This window comes from Marmota marmota, unplaced genomic scaffold, assembly GCF_001458135.2.
Source record: "Marmota marmota marmota unplaced genomic scaffold, marMar, whole genome shotgun sequence".
Taxonomy (NCBI): domain Eukaryota; kingdom Metazoa; phylum Chordata; class Mammalia; order Rodentia; family Sciuridae; genus Marmota; species Marmota marmota.
The window spans coordinates 3564084-3580428 of record NW_026000075.1 but is presented as its reverse complement, the minus strand read 5'-3'; the positions used below and the strand labels follow the sequence as shown (position 1 = coordinate 3580428).

Here is a 16345-nt window from a genome sequence, read left to right as displayed (position 1 = left end):
CAAGGAGAATAATGTGAGTTGTTTCCGTACATTAATCCTTGGTTCAGTGATCAGTAATAAGGGTGGCTTCTATCGAAGAACGAACAGTACTGGGCAGGTGTCCTTACAGAAGTATCTTCGGTGCAAGGTTGTGGTGGACTTTGTGTGAGGTTGTGGTTCTGACAGTCTTTTGTGACAGTTCTTGTTATCAGACATATAAGGATGACATCCCTTCTTTCAAAACCTCCCTGCTTAGTGTACTTTTGTTGTTAGGGTTTGACAAAAGTGACTCCATTTTGATTTTAGCCACTTTCACAATCCCATGGTCTCTAACTCACCATTTATAATTTAAAGGTGGTAACTATCTTTTTTCTCAAAAGGATATTTACAATTTAGTCACTGGAAATTGGTCCCTAGGAACCCTTAATGTTCTTATCACATATAAGTGCATCATTAAGTAATTGTGGACTAGGGAAATGAAATAGGAAATAAAATTAGAAAATACATGTGTGTATAAATGGGCTTAAAAACTGACCTGTCAGGAATGAATTTTTGTTATTGTTAGTTGGTCACAAAGGAAAAGAATTGACCAGAAAGGCCATTCAAAATACCTGTGAAGTTTTGTCTGCAGTTAGTTTCCAGGGACAGATCTGCTGACTCCTGGGAGGTTCCTTGTGCACTCACTTCTTTTTCCCTCAGAATTTGATCACTTAAGGAGGGATCATACAAAGAGGCTTCCAGGTGGACAGGTGGGCTGCTTTGACATCTGATGTGCTGAAAACCTTGACAGGCAGCCGTCTTGGCAATGTTGATTGTCACAGGAGGTGTGATGGCAGAAAACTGCAGTCCTCATTTTCATCCTCCTCCTTGGCCCCGCAACACCTTGGAACCTGTGACCAACCATAGTTGCTGATGGAACCAAATCAGAAAATGTGTACCATGGGGTCTGGTGATATTGAGGAGCTGTAGTTCTCTTTATTTATTTATGTTTTAAAAACTCCTCCTTTGGTCATTTTATTTTAGGACAGTTTATAAAGTTCACAGGAATATTTCCATGTTTTTGTGTTTGATCCTTTGCAAGATTTGACCACTGGACACAATCTAGCATCCCTTTCTGGCCTCATTTGTGGGGTAGTAGGGGGGTGCTAATCAGGGTTTTAAGTCTGACTTTGTCAGTGATGAACTGGTTTTGAACTTGGGCCTCAGTTTCTTTACAAGGGAGTGAGAGGCTTGGGAAGAGGTGAGACCTTGGATCTCTTTTAGCTTCAGAGTTCTCTGGGGTGAAGGTCTGTGTTTTGGAGGGTGGCATTTGGGCAATTCCAGGATTGACCTCTAGGCAAATGAAATACCAGGTTCATGCACTATTATATCACATGCATGATCTGAACCAAGCACAGTCTCAAACAGGAAGAGAAAAAGGTGAATGACTGGTTGCAGCCTGTCAGTGCTACTCCAAAGACATTCCAGAGAGCATGAGCCTTATCTGGATCTGAGAAGGGCAATTATCTCTCTCTCTCAGACCCGGACTTAGCCCAAGAAGCCTTCAGGGAAGATTGTTCAAAGAGGAGGTTTTTCTTTTCAAGAAGACCAGAGGGATTGCAAGGTCATTCTTTTTTTTTTTTTTCTTCTCATTCAGATGAACTGATTGCCTATGAACTAACGAGAAGGGAAGCAGAAGCCAACAGAAGACCCCTTCCCGAGCTGGTGCGAGCCAAGATACCCTTCAGTGCCTGCCTTCAGGCTTTTTCTGAACCAGAAAATGTTGATGATTTCTGGAGCAGCGCCCTACAAGCAAAGTCTGCCGGTGTGAAGTGAGTGTGTGTGGTCCTGGGTCAAGGAGGGCGGGGCCTTGAGAGGTGGGGACAGGGGTAAGGGAGAGGAGGCCGGGTGTTCCAGGAGTCTGCACATGCTTGTTCCTGTGTGGTGGGATTGGATTGAGTCATACCCTCTGATGGTCAAGGATTACACCTACCTGAGACCTGTCCTTTAAGACAGGCTTATATTTTATATTATGCACTAAGAAGGAAAGGGAGTGCTTTTTTTTTTTTTTTAGTGCAACATTTTGATTTGTTCTTTGTTAGGAATTTGCCTTTCTTTTTAATTTTTTTTTCTTTTCTGAATTTTTGTTGGTGTGAAGAGCTTACAGTCAAGACACATCCCCATCCCCATGTGACAAGAATGATGATTAATGAAGAAATTATAAAACTCTTTATGTCAGGCTTCAATATTTCAACTCCAGTGGGGTATCTCTTAGTTCTGTAATCAAGATTTGGCTTTGACCTTGGTTGACTGTGTTCCCATTTGAAGACTCGGAGTCTCAGGTCACCTCAAAGTGGGGATAAGGGCTTCTGAACATTGTTCAAAGGAGCTGATCAGGACTTGGTCAGGAGATGTCCTCTGTTCATATTGTGAAGCTGGTTGTCAGATCCATGCAATTTTTTTTTCTGTACTTGGCACCTTACTTGATTTGATACAGTCGGTCCTTGCTAACATACTATTTGTTGCTGCACTTAATTGCAGAAAGAGTTATAGTCCTATGAAATGAGGGAGGGTCTGCAAGTTTGGCTCTGGGAGTTTTGCTACTTTTAGATATTCTTTGGCCCTTCTCTGAGGCTAAGTTTGAACTCTCAATTGATGCAAACAAATCTCAGTGAAGGATGGAGAGCTTTTGCTGGCTGTTTTTACCATACCTAAAGGAACAGTCAAGCCTGGAATCAGTTATACTCTGCAGAACCCATCTCTCAGGATTCTGCTTTATTTCAGGTTAGAGATTTCACATATTAAAAATGGGAAAGGAAGACAATTGATTTCAAAACAGAAAAAAAAAAAGAAGCCATGCTTTCTTAAAATAATTTTTAAAAAGATCCATACTCAAATGAGGACTACTAATAGTTCATTTAGTTGTTAGCTGTCCATCTTGGGGTAAGTTTTCATCCCAGTATTCCGGGTTGGGTTGTGTGTTTTGTGTGTGTGTGAGAGAGACATATTTGTGTTGTGTTGTGTTTGTGCATGTGTGTGTGTTTGTGTCCTTGCTGATGACATGTGATAGAGACACCTCGCTGTAACTTGGAGACACCTTTGGGCAGTGAGAAATCTTCGCAGCACATTAGTGATGAAGGACTTTCTTTAGTCATTGACTGTGGATTGAAGATTCTTCAAACATTTGTTCTTTTCTCTTTGTGCTTTTGTTGTGATTCTGTATGGGGCGTAGAAAGGGATCATGGACCTGGGAGCCTAGAAATCCCCAGGACAGGTGTAAGCTGCAGAATGGAAGTGTTCTTCCTTTCCCTGGACCCTGGCCACCCCTCTCTGCTCTTCGGAACAGTGACCTGGTGCCTTAGCGTGCTGGGTGCGGCACGCTGTCCAGGCCTGCCATTCCCTGCATGTGACCTGCCAGGAAGGAGCCTTCTCAACACTTGGAAAAGGCCCATCTTTAAAATGGGGCTGGAAAGCATTTGCTTTCCACAGATGGACAGATCCTCTGAGCCCTGGGCTGGTGTTTAGGAGATCCGGATTCTTCTGTGTGCACTTCTCGGCTTGTCTTGGGTTTTGGGCAGTCACTCCCCAGTGTTCTTCTCCCATCTGTAATAGAGAAATTTCTTCATCAAATGCTACCAGAATATTCAGGTGTGGGCTGTGCTAACAGCTAGAATCCTTGAGGAGTTTCTGTAGTGTTTCAAAGTAACTATTTCTCTGCACACACACATGCCCTGCTATTTTTTTTTTTTTAATATACGTGAAAGAATTAGTACTAGGTGTATGATGATTGTTAGTAATGGAAAAAAATGGTTCTTGTTGGAAAGAAAAAAAATGTTAAAAGTAATAAAACAATGATCATTTATTGCACATTTATTGCCAGAGCATGAGTCAGACAGTTCCCATTGGTTATCGCATTTAGTCCTCTTCGTAGTGTGAGGTAGGTGCCATTACTCTCCCATTTTACAGATGAGGCAATAAAAGAAGTAATTGGCCAGCAAAGGGTAGACTTGAGATTCATTCAGGTCTGATTGAGTTTAGAGATTAAGTTCTTAAATGCTGTACTATGTAAGGACCTTCTATTCCTTAACAGGCTTATATAGATTTCCTTATTCTTTATTATGCTTGGATCAAATACTGTCTTCGGGAAAATCAGTTAGTGGACTCTAAACATTATTAGTTTTGCTTTTTTATTTCCAGCCGTGACTCAGCCTATACAATGTTAATTTGGGAACTTGAACATTTCTTTCATTAGACCCAGAGCCTGAAAGGCCAGAAAGAGGCGAAAGGTGTCCTAAAGATCTTGGTGGACCTCGTGGGTCACTGTGGACCTGACATGATGGCCCTTCCCTTATGTGGTCCCAAATGGACCATGTCTGGGAAGAACATTAGGGTCTGAAATGTTCATTCACACAGCAATTGTTATTGTTCCCCTAGTGTATTCTAGATAGCCAGAGGAGCAAGACGTGGCTCCTGCCCTCAAACAGCTCTCAATAAAGGGTTGAGAGGGAGAGATTTCCACTCACCCTTTATCAGTCATGCAGAGAAGAGCGTGGTGTAGGCTCTAGAGCACACCCTTTAGGTCAGCTGTGTGGCCCTTGAATCTCCAGTCTAGACTTTGGCCACTTGACCTCACCTCCCCAGGCCCTGGGTTCCTCATTTGTGAACTGGTATAATACAGGTATTTTCTTCCCAGAGTTGAGGTGAGGATTAAGCCAGCTAAGCCACTAAAAGCGCTGTGCACAGTGCCTGGCACAGAGGGACTGCAGGATGCCAATGTTATTAATCTTCATCTTTCTTTTTTGGGGGGTGCTTGAATTATATGAGTGATTGATTAATTATCGTATTTTCAATGTACTTATTAAAAGGGGTAGAATTTTCTTGTGTGTGTATGTTTTATTTGCCAAATTTTTAATAACATAGACAATCATTTTAGGGAGAGGGGTAGCTTGTATTTTTTCTTATTAAAAAGTCTTCATAGTATTTTTGCCTTAATTGTAATTAGCAAACAATTGGCATATTTTAAATAATGTTAATAGGTTGTCAATGGTGTTTTCAGGACCTACTCTTAAGGGCTTTATGTGTTTTAACTCATTTAATTCCCATAATGACTTTTTGAAGTAAATTATATGTCCATTTAGACCAGTGGAATGATTTATATACTGATAGCTTTTCTTAAAAATGCATGGCTTTCAAGAAAAATTTTAATTCCAGGAATTGATTTTTGGGAACAAAAGAGTATATAAAAGAGCATAATTTATGACATTGTTATATTTAACAAATTTTATGACCCTGAACAGGGATTAATGGATGTAGAATACTGTTACTTTTGAGATGAAATGAACAGGTTCATATTGAGCAGTTGCTACGTGTGTGGGTCAACTAGAGCCCCTATTGAGGCTGTAGAGACAAATAAAGAATGTTTAGGGTGAATCCAGTGAGGAGACACGTGTCCTGCTCTCTCACCCTCTTAGGTGATGCGTCAAATGACCCCCGCCATGCCCTCCCCAACCACACATTGCCCACCACCCACATAGATTTGGCAGCTAAAACTTTACCTAGATGCTGACCCAGAGCCATGGCAAGAGCCTCAGGACTCCTGCATCATATTTAAAATCATTGATTTAGTGATGACTTTTGGTGGAATTCACTGTTAGGTATTTTCCAGATTTTAACTTACTGTAAGAAGAGAAGGTCAGAAGAGCAACATCTTTGCATTAGTTGAAAATATAATACCAGTGGAGTTTGTTGGGTTTTGTTGAAATTGAGGACTTTGCTACATTTGAATAAGAGTGATGTTTATTACTGCTTTTCAGAAGATTGAAAAACCTAATTAGAGATAATATAAATTTCTGGAGAAAGCCAGGATTTCCTTAGCATGACAAAGCTCCTGTTTTCTGGATGGCTCCCTTATGTTATTGCCTATAGCTGCCTACCATTCTTGTGATGGAGAATTTGGGATACAGAGAGGCTTACATAACTTGTCTGGGGTAAAATAAAAGTCAGCAATACATTGATTCAGTGTCTTAGACCTCAAGGATTAACAAAATTCATGGCAATTTCTTAGGCATATATCACATTTTCTGTTGTGCCAAGTGGTTTTATACTATTTCGTGAACATTACACAGCCATGGAAGGTAGATTTTATTAATAAATCCATTTTTAAGGTGTATAAACAGAGCCTCAGGAGTGTCAATGATTTGATGAGATTTGGAGCACATTGAGGGACATAAAGACCTGAATCCACATCTTTCCGCTCTTGTTGTAGTGTTCTCTGCCCTATGCTATTGCTTCTCTTTTACACTAGAGGGCAGCATTGCATTTGCTTTGTGAATTATGGGCTGATGTATTGTAAATAGAAGGCCCCCGGGGTTCAGATTTGAAAAGTGGGGTCTTTGCAAGGGAGTTCTAGAATCTTTACTTGTAATATTTGTCTAGTATTCATTTTCTTTTTTACACACACCTACCACACCCACATTGACTACAAAAAAGAGTTATAAATGTGGAGCGAATGAGCTAATCCTGGGGTGTAAATTTGGTATACAAATTGAATAATCTGCATAAAACTGTCAAACCCAAGCCCAGGTATTTTGACCTTTCTGAAAGTTTGAGAGAACACAAGATATTGCACACATTTATTAATTTTAAATTTTAAGTCTCAGATTTAGATAGTTTATATAATTGTCCCATAACATAGCTACCTTTAGGATCAATGGATTTAGGTACAGTACTATTTAATGAGGCCCTGGAATTTCTAATAGTCCACCTCAACCAAAGTTCCAGTAAGCTGTCCATATGCCAATTCTTTGTGGTTAGGTAGTGATTCTCAGTGGGAATGGAAGGATAGGTGTTTCAGGATCACTCAGGGAGCTTTATAGCCACTCAGTGCTATAAAGCACACACGCCTCTGAACACCTACAAACACAGAAGCTATATTCCAGTAAGGAGTTTAGAAAAACCAATGCTTGAAAGTACGTTTCAGAAATATAAAGTGTTGCAGCAAAGTGAAAGTAATAATTTTGAGATGGGCCCAAATCATTCTCAAGGGACAAGATTCTTCCACATTGAACATTTTCTTCTTGGGGAGAGGCCAGATGGAGTGAGCAGGAGTGAGTGTGTGCACACTTTATGACTGTGTTTGTGTGTGTGTGTGTGCTCAGGCCAGTCACAGGAATTGTCAGGTGTGCTTCAGACACAGCTTATTTTGCTTCATGAACTGTATTCACTTTTTTTTTTTTTGACCTCATTTGATTGATGTAATCCCCTTGTGTTTCTCAGAACGTCCCGCTTTGCCTCATTCCCAGAATACTTGGTCGTGCAGATAAAGAAGTTCACTTTTGGTCTTGACTGGGTTCCCAAAAAATTTGGTATGTATCTTTTGCATGCTTTTGCTTAAAATGTCAACTTTGCCATTTAAAACACATGGCCTGTGACAGAGCCCATGTCATTGACTCCACAAACAGTTCCATCACATTCTTTTTCCATTATTCCTCTCTTTCCCTTTTGAATACAGGATAGGCACTAATGATTAAAATGACCACATACCAGTCCACTCCCCTCCAGTAATGGGTGTGGAAATGACCAGATTCTGAGAGTGAAAGCTGGGCTCTCATGTCCTATTCCCGTGCGTACAAATTACCTGGGATCTTAGGAAAATGCGGATGCTGATTCTGCAGGTCTGGGGTGGACCGAGATTGTCCTTCTAACAAGCTCCCAGGTGCTGCTGGCCCAAAGACCACACTTCGAGTAGCCTTAGTTGGAGTATGCCTTCTTCCTAGCATCCCTCCTTTGCCTCTGAGGCAGTTGGGTGTAGCTAGTGACATTCCCTTAAATCATACAAATCTCCTTAATAATCTAATAGAAATGGTTGCATTAAACAATCAAAAATGGGATGTGATTCTGACTTCATTGGGCTTTATTCTTTTTTTTTTTAATTTATTTTTTTATTGGTTGTTCAAAACATTATAAAGCTCTTGACATATCATATTTCATACATTAGATTCAAGTTGGTTATGAACTCCCAATTTTACCCCAAATACAGATTGCAGAATCACATCGGTTGTATTCTTGCTAATTGTAAAGGCCCTTGACCATTGTTAGAGTTTAATTTTCCAGACAATGCTTAAAACCTTTTTCTCTACAATCAGGATTGAATATGAAGGCTGTTAGGCTGCCCTCCGTGCTGTGGAAAAGATGTATAGTTTTACCCCGTGATGTGTAGTTTCCCAAGCAGGTACTTACGACTGCCTGTTTTACAGTTTCTATGTTTTTGAATACTTATGGAAACAAAAGAAAACAAAACAGTGCAAATCTTATGGCTAACCAAGCACTCGCTAGAGGAGATAGGTAAAAAGAATGTAAAATCCACTGGAGGATTCCCAGGACCCCTGGGCACTGTCAGATACAAGGCCATTGTTTGCCGAGGGAAGTCGTGTTGGAGAGGGCCACTGAAAACCAGGGGCCCTTGCTTTGGCTGCTGGGATGGTTTCTGGATGGAGTGGGGCTGAGAGCAGATGCGGATCACCCAGCTTCTCTGCTGGACCCTGAGAGAGCCTTTAAGTACCTGAGAGAAGAAACTGATTTGTTCTAAAGGCTTTGGCCTGCTTTGGAAACAGTCTCCTTATTTTTCCTTATCCTTGGAATTTCTATAAGGAACAAAAATTTGAATCAAACTTTATTGATTTGCTGAATATCATGGAGTCCTAAAGCTAAACATTTTTTTTGTTTTTTGATACTGGGGATTGAACCCAGAGGCTCTTTACCACTGAGCCACATCCCCAGCCTTTTTTTATCTTTTTATTTTGAGACATGGTCTCCTTGAGTTGCTTAGGGCTTCAATAAGTTGCTGAGACTGACCTTGAACTTTTAATCTTCCTGCCTCAGCCTCCTGAGTTGCTTTATAGGGATTATAGGTGTGTACCATTGTGCCTGGCTAAACCTGAATTTTTAATGAACCTGAATTTTCCTCATGAGGAAAAATTGTATCAATTTTGCTTCCCCCTGAAATTAAAAAATAAATTTAAATAAAAACTTGACTTTGTTCTTTGAGTTGTTCTAAAGTAGGATATATATTCCCAGAATCATAAATGGTTTGGGGGACAAAATTTTTCAGGTTCTGTTTGCTTGCCATAAGACATCCTGCCCTAGCATTTGAATTTGTTTTCCTTATTATTTTATCTGAATATATGCAATGCTAAGTCTCCACATGCTATTATAAATTTTGTATATGAGTAAGTCAACACAATAACAACTGAACCAAAAAAGGGTTTCAAGAAAAATGTGTCCCTAGGACTCATGCACTTGAGATTTAATTAATTTCTTTAGAACTTCATTATTTATTAGATCACAGTACCTATCATGATTTGAGAAAGCTGTCAACTAGGATTGCAGACTCAAATGCCTAGTAAAGACAGGGTGTAGTAAACTAAATGAAAGACGTAGGCTGGGATAAGAAATACACAGCCATGATCTTGGTAAAGACACAGATGAGAAAATCATCTCTCTGCCATAAGAATCAGAGTGTGAATATGATGTTTGGGGTTGTAGGGGTAATAGGGAAGATTGGGGTCTGTGTCAGAGCGCCAGTGTCCAAGTAGAAGCTGAAGATCAACTCCAGGTAGTTGTTACTGTATAAGAATATGCTATAGCTTCATGTTTTTCAAAATAAGTTGGAAATCTGAAACTTTAAATGAACTTTAAAGATTTAAAAATTGGAATATGTTGCCATCATCTGAAAAACACCAAATAGAATGTGTCTAGGTCATGACTGATCTATGAGCTGCCAGTCTGTGACCTCTGGCTCAATGGATTTGTTCTCTGTTGAGTAGGAAATCCTGCTGCCCTCTATACTTATCCAAATTCTCCATTAACCTCTCATTATTCTCGATGGATCTGCTGGTCTGGTGATCTGTGTGCTGACCGCTCCTTCAGCTCTGCCTAGACACATGCAGATAGATTCCGTAGTCCTGGTTTTATAATTAGGTGATTATGGAGTTTTGGACAGTCCTGTGAATATTATGTCTCTCATTTTTGCAGACGTTTCTATTGACATGCCAGACCTACTTGACATCAGCCACCTCCGAGCCAGGGGGTTACAGCCAGGAGAGGAGGAACTTCCAGACATCAGTCCCCCCATAGTCATTCCTGATGACTCAAAAGGTACCCGGCCTCCAGGAGCATGTGCTGCACCCGCCACCCTCCTCCACAGGACCATCACTTTCTTAGTGATGTCCTGTGGCTGCCTTCCTGTGATGTGGCCCATGTGGCCCACCATAGATAACACAGAATTGAGGCATGGCTGCAACTTTAAACTAGAAATTCACCCCACAAGGGCACAGGCCCATCATGAGTAGTTGAGGGGGAGAGTTTTTAGGTTGTATTGTCTCTGGCTGTGGCTTTCTCCCTTCAACTCCCCCTCTGCTTCCCCCAAATGGGAAAAGGAGTTGTTTCCTGCCTGTGGGGAAGAGGTGTCTTCAGTGGCTCATAGTCTAGGGGACTGTGTTATTCTCGCCAATGCCTCAAGACAGCCGAAAAGGGCCATTCAACAGGGTGTGTTGGTTTAAAAAGTCTGGATCAGATTTCACCTCTCCAACTTTGTCACTGCTTCTTAGCAAGGGCATGCTTTGAGTTTCCTCTTACTCTGATCACTAAATTGGTCATCGTTCAGGATCTAGAACTTTATTTTTTTGCGGTGCTGGAGATGGAACCCAGGGCCTGACACATGTTAGGCAGGCGCTCTACCAGTGAGCTGCACCCAGCCCTCAGAATACAACATTTTTTTTTTTTTTTTGGAACCAGGGAGTGAACCAAAGGGCACTTAACCACTGAGCCACATTCCCAGCCCCTTTTACCTTTTTTATTTTGAGATAGGGTCTTGCTAAGTTGCTTAATGCCTTGCTAAGTTGCTGAGGCTGGCTTTGAATTTGTGATCCTCCTGCTTCACCCTCCTGAGCCACTGGGATCACAGGTGTGTGCCTCGGCACCTGGCTAGAATACATAACTCTGTAAGGGAAAAGTACAAGCAAAAATTAGGTGCTTTACCTTCATGGGTTGAAAAACAGTGTCATAAATTTCTTGGTTTAATTATTAGCTTAGTTCTTCTGATTAAATCAGTTTCATTCTGGCTTTGTTTGCTCACCTGTTTGCCGTTTGTCTTCCTAATGAGTTCATTAGGTAAATTAGCTAATAATGATAGGGCCCTCTGGGCTCCTCTGCCAGGTTTCCCATCAGTTGAGTAGTGAAGGTTATTGCTGATGTTCAGTCCTGCAGAAGGGTGAGAGGAATGCCCAAGGAGTGAGATAGGAGTCAAGGCAGGACTCTGTTAAATTGTTCTCTAAAGTTTTAAGCATGCATATTTTTTTTTTGTTGTGGTAGGGGAATCAAACTTAGGGTCTCACATGCTCTATGCCCCTAGCTGGCATATCATATTTTATTATAGCTTCTGCTTCCAGAAATGTCTTTGATTGTTAATATTTTTATCATATCTCATTGTCCTGTGTCAAATTTTGTAGATCTAAACTTCATCAAGGATTCTGTATTACTCTTTGATCAGTAACAACTTTATGTGCTATTTTTAGCCACCGTCCGTTTTCACATGATACTTTTACCAGTTATACAAATTATGAACTGGACAGAGCTAAATTTTCACCAGTGTATGCAGTTTTGTCAGTATAAATAAAGCATCCAGTTTTATAATGTCAAAAAAAAAAATGGTTCTCTAATGCAAAGTCACGTGCTAAATTGTAGAGACAGGTGAGAAGGGAGCTGCACAGGAGGCCCTCTGGGTCATGTGGACAGGTGGTTCCTGAGAGGGGGTAGGAAGGAGATGTATGAGCATCACAGAAGCACAGGCTGGTTAATGAGCATAGCTCTCATGCTTTCCAATGTTTCTAACAGAGTCCTTGGTTTGTAATTATATAGAGTTCTTCTTAAAAATACTGGGAGAAAAATTGAGTTCATGAAGATGCTAATCAGAACATTATGTCTTATCAGTTCTAAATGCCCCAAACCTGTTATTTTCCCTCATTAGTGTAATCACTTTATGTTATGAAGACTGCAGTGGTCTGTGTGGGGCCCTTAGGGGTGAAGGGTTTAGGGAATGCCCTGGATTGATGGTTTTTCTTTTTCTAAAACTCTTGGACAGGGCTTGGTCTCATTTTCTGCTCTCTCCCTTAATTTCCAGATCGGCTGATGAACCAATTGATAGACCGTATGTACCTTTTTAAATATTTCAGTAGTTATTTTTCTGTGACAGTTTAGCAGAGTGTCATTTTTCTGTGTGTGTGCGCGCGTGCGTGTGTGTTTAGCCTTTCCTGGGTGGGAACCATTCTTTGTGAGTCGAGGAAGCAGTAAATGTAAACCAATGCCGTGATGATTAGGTAGCCCTCGCGCTCAGGAACGTGAGAGCCACTCAGCCCTGAGTTGGAACCTTGGCTTTGCCATTTTTGCCTGTGTGGCCTGGAATGATTTACTTACCATCTCTGAGCCTCAGTTTCCTCAAGTGTGAATGGAGGTTGAGGATGCCATTTCCTCCCTCAAATAGCTTAGGGTTTAGATGGCTTAGGACAAAATGAGCCATTATTTAACACCAACAGAAGAGCGCTTTATTTGGGTAGCCTGTGGATAAGGGGGGAAGAGCAACTAAGGTGAGAAGAAATGGAGAGTGACCTTTTCACCTGAGAGTGTCCCACCCTGTTCTACAGCCTCCGACATCGATGAGTCGTCAGTGATGCAGCTGGCCGAGATGGGCTTCCCTCTGGAAGCGTGTCGGAAGGCTGTGTACTTCACGGGAAACATGGGAGCCGAGGTGGCCTTCAACTGGATCATTGTTCACATGGAAGAGCCAGGTAGGTGGTGGGACTGTGGAATGGCTTTGGAGTCTGATGCTTGGTAATGCTAAGCCTTGGTTCTTCTCTGTCCCCTTTGGATATGTCCCCAGGAAAATAACATTTCAGCTCATAATCTGCTATAATAGTAGACAAAGTCACAATCTTTGTCTTTATTTCTCTTCTTTTAAATAACAGCTTTATTGAGGCATACTTTGTCCCTTTATTCATTTATTTTAATTTGCAGTAGCAAAATGATCATTAGATAGATGTAGGCTACACATCTCTCTCTCTCTCTTTTTTTTAACTGGGGTTTGAACTCAGGGGTGTGTCACTACTGAGCCATGCAACTCAGTGAAACAGGATCTCACTGAGTTGCATAGGGCCTTGATAAGTTGCTGAAGCTGGCTTTGAACTCACAATCCTTCTGCCTTAGCTTCCCGAGCTGCTGGGATTACAAGCATGTGCCACTGCGCCCAGCTGTGGGATATACTTCTAATGAAGAGACGATGAAATTTCAAATGGAAACATCTGCGTAAAGGAACAGAGACCCTTTAGTTAGCCTTTCTTTTATCTACTCTATTAAGATATAATTCTCATGTCTATCCATTTAAAGTCTCCATTCTGAGGGTTTTTAATAAATTCAGTTATGCAATCATTCTCACTACCTAATTTTAGAACACTTTTGTCTACCCAGGAGAAATCCTGTCCACATTAGCAATCCTTCTTCAGCTCTTCCCTGACCCTGGTGACCTGAGTCTACTTTTTGGACCTATGAATTTTCCTCTTTTGGACATTTCATCTAAATAGAATCATATGAGAGCATCATGTTTTCAAGATTCATGTGTTGTCAGCATAAATCAGTTCTTCATTCCTTTTTAGGCCAAATAATATTCTGTTGTACAGACATACCTTATTTTATTTATCCTTTCATCAGTTGATGGACAATTGGGTTCTTCCCACTTTTTATCTTTTATTAAGAATGCTGCTGTAAACGTTGTGTACATGTTTTCTTTTTGTGTGTGAATAGATGCTTTCATTCTCCTGAGAGGAATTGCAGTCATGTGGTCACTCCATGTTTAACTTTTTGAGGGACTGCAAAACAGTTTTACACAGTGGCCGAACCATTTTACATTCCCTTTTTTTCTGAAAGCTCTATAGCTGTAGGCCCTACATTTGGGTCAGAGATGCATTTTGAGCTAATTTTGCTCATATATGAGGTAGGGGTCTGACGTCATCATTTTGTATGTGGTTAGCCAGTTATTCCAGCATCCTATGTTGAAGAGACTGGCCTTTCCCACTGAATAGTCTCATTGAAAATCAGTTCACCGTAGATAGATGGGATTATTTCTAAATTCTCAATTTTGTACAGTTGATCTATATGTCTTTCCTGATACCAGTCCCAGATTGACTTGATATTGTTAATGTTGTAAGTATTTTTCCTTCTTAGCTCTAAAATGTTGCTTATTTCAAGACGAAAAAATAAAATAAATGAAAGAGGCTGAGTGTGATCATTTTCTCATTTTCCTCAGATTTTGCTGAACCGCTGACCATCCCTGGTTATGGAGGAGCAGCATCTGCTGGAGCCTCTGTATTTGGTGCTACTGGATTGGACAATCAACCTCCAGAGGAGATTGTAGCTATCATCACCTCTATGGGATTCCAGCGAAATCAGGCTGTGCAGGCGCTACGAGCAACGGTGAGCATCAGGGACTGGGTGTGTGGACAACCCCCTCTTATTGGAAGTGGTTTGTATTTCTTTCAGAGCAGATGAGACTTTGCAATGTTCTGTGGTCATTTTAAATCACGTTTATCTGTTTCCCACCTTGGCCCATAAAAACTGGCAAGCATATAGTATATATAAAGTTAATCTAATGATTAAAGAAATCCTGCAGTGGATTTAAGAATAAAGAGATTATAAATCTGGGGCAAGATGACCACACTGCAAGAAACTCCATATTATCTTGGGTTTTTGTTAGTGGGGATCACAGATTTGGCCTGGAGCTTGCTGTGGCCTTAGAGCCAAGAGGGATGCATGAGATTCCATGTTCAATAAGAAAGTTCTTTAGGTGAAAATGATGCTTTTCTGATATCGAGACCTTGGAGAAATGTCTCTTGAAAGCCCCCAAGAAAGACAGAATGGCACCTTAGAATTCTCTGCTGCTATTTTTCTTTTTTTTTAAAGAGAGGTTCTTCCAGTACTTAGGAATGTCCTGATATTATCGGGAAAGAAGGGACCGTGAAACTGGAGCATGGATAGAAATCTTCCTTTTGCAATATGATATCTATTTAATATTCAGGGAAAGTACTTTTTTTTTTTTTAACCTGCCCTTTCTTGCCACATCTTGGTCCATTTTTGAGTGGATGTCTGTCACCCATTCCTCCATGCCTATCCTGACTGGGTACCTTGTAGTATCTGTTGCAGAAGTCACATTGGCTCTTGACTGGCTCATTCTTGGTGGCTGGAATGATGTGTCTTTGTAAAATGCTCAAAATATCTCAACTGGAGTTTCTCACTTAGGGTACTTTCTTGTGCCCACTAATTTTATTTGCTAGAGGGTTTCCTTGGAGTTTCTATGTCTAAACAAGTTCTTTAACCTGCTAGTGGGATCACAAATAGGGGAAGACAGAAATGCTTTCATGTTGAATTGATTTGAGCTGCATGGAGGTCAGTTTAAAACAATAACTCATTAACCAAAGAATTAGTTGTCTCTACTGCAGCTCAACCATTCTCCCAACATTTGGGGAGAGGAGACATAAAATAGTACAGAGGTGGGTCCCCTGCTATCTTGTAGAATCATCTGCAGAAAATGCAGTTGCTAGGGCAGGTAGTGTGTGCTGTCTTTGTGGCTGTAGAAAGGGCTGCACTTGACTGCCATCCCTTTGAGTATCCTGCACCATCATGATCAGCATCTCCTTGCAGAAATGCTAATCCAAGACTGACAGGGGCTTTGGAATGCTGATGGGCTGCTTAGAACTGGTTCCCAGTGAATCCAGTCACAAGCCTGGGTCAGGAGACTTGCAGAATGCTTGCATATCATATGCAGAGTAAGAGCTTCTTGCTCAGAGGCACTTAGGACTAATGAATTCAGGCTTCTTGCCCTATCTACTAGTCATCTGGTTCAAACGGTCAAGATTTAATGAGGCCCAGGGACTGCATGCATCATAAAAATGTTTTATTTTATTAGAATAATAACCTGGAAAGAGCACTGGACTGGATCTTTAGCCACCCTGAGTTCGAAGAAGACAGTGACTTTGTGATTGAGATGGAGAATAATGCCAATGCAAACATTATTTCTGAGGCCAAACCTGAAGGACCTAGAGTCAAGGATGGATCTGGAAGTAAGTTCTTGCCCTAAACATTGTCTCAGCAGTCATGACTGAACATTCAACTCTTCCTCTTCCCCTCACCAATACATATCCCAACCTTTTGCATCATTTGAAGTTAGTGTGGATCCATCTCCTAAATGGTGCATTCTGCCACTTTGCATAGAACCCAGGTCTGATAAAGTCTAGGTTAATTCAGAGTCATGTCACCTAGTAGTGTGTGTGTGTGTGTTTGCGTG

The 16345-nt window shown here is 41.0% G+C and overlaps 1 protein-coding gene across 1 annotated transcript in view; it reads left to right on the top strand.

Moving 5' to 3' along the window:
* Positions 1 to 16345, top strand: part of Usp13 (ubiquitin specific peptidase 13) — a 101237-nt gene that overhangs the window by 72726 nt on the left and 12166 nt on the right. The window contains exons 13-19 of the mRNA XM_015494234.2: positions 1616 to 1790; positions 7234 to 7322; positions 9991 to 10113; positions 12137 to 12163; positions 12657 to 12800; positions 14312 to 14478; positions 15968 to 16121. Of these exons, the coding sequence (XP_015349720.1) occupies positions 1616 to 1790; positions 7234 to 7322; positions 9991 to 10113; positions 12137 to 12163; positions 12657 to 12800; positions 14312 to 14478; positions 15968 to 16121 (879 nt within the window). The remainder of the gene's footprint in view (positions 1 to 1615; positions 1791 to 7233; positions 7323 to 9990; positions 10114 to 12136; positions 12164 to 12656; positions 12801 to 14311; positions 14479 to 15967; positions 16122 to 16345) is intronic.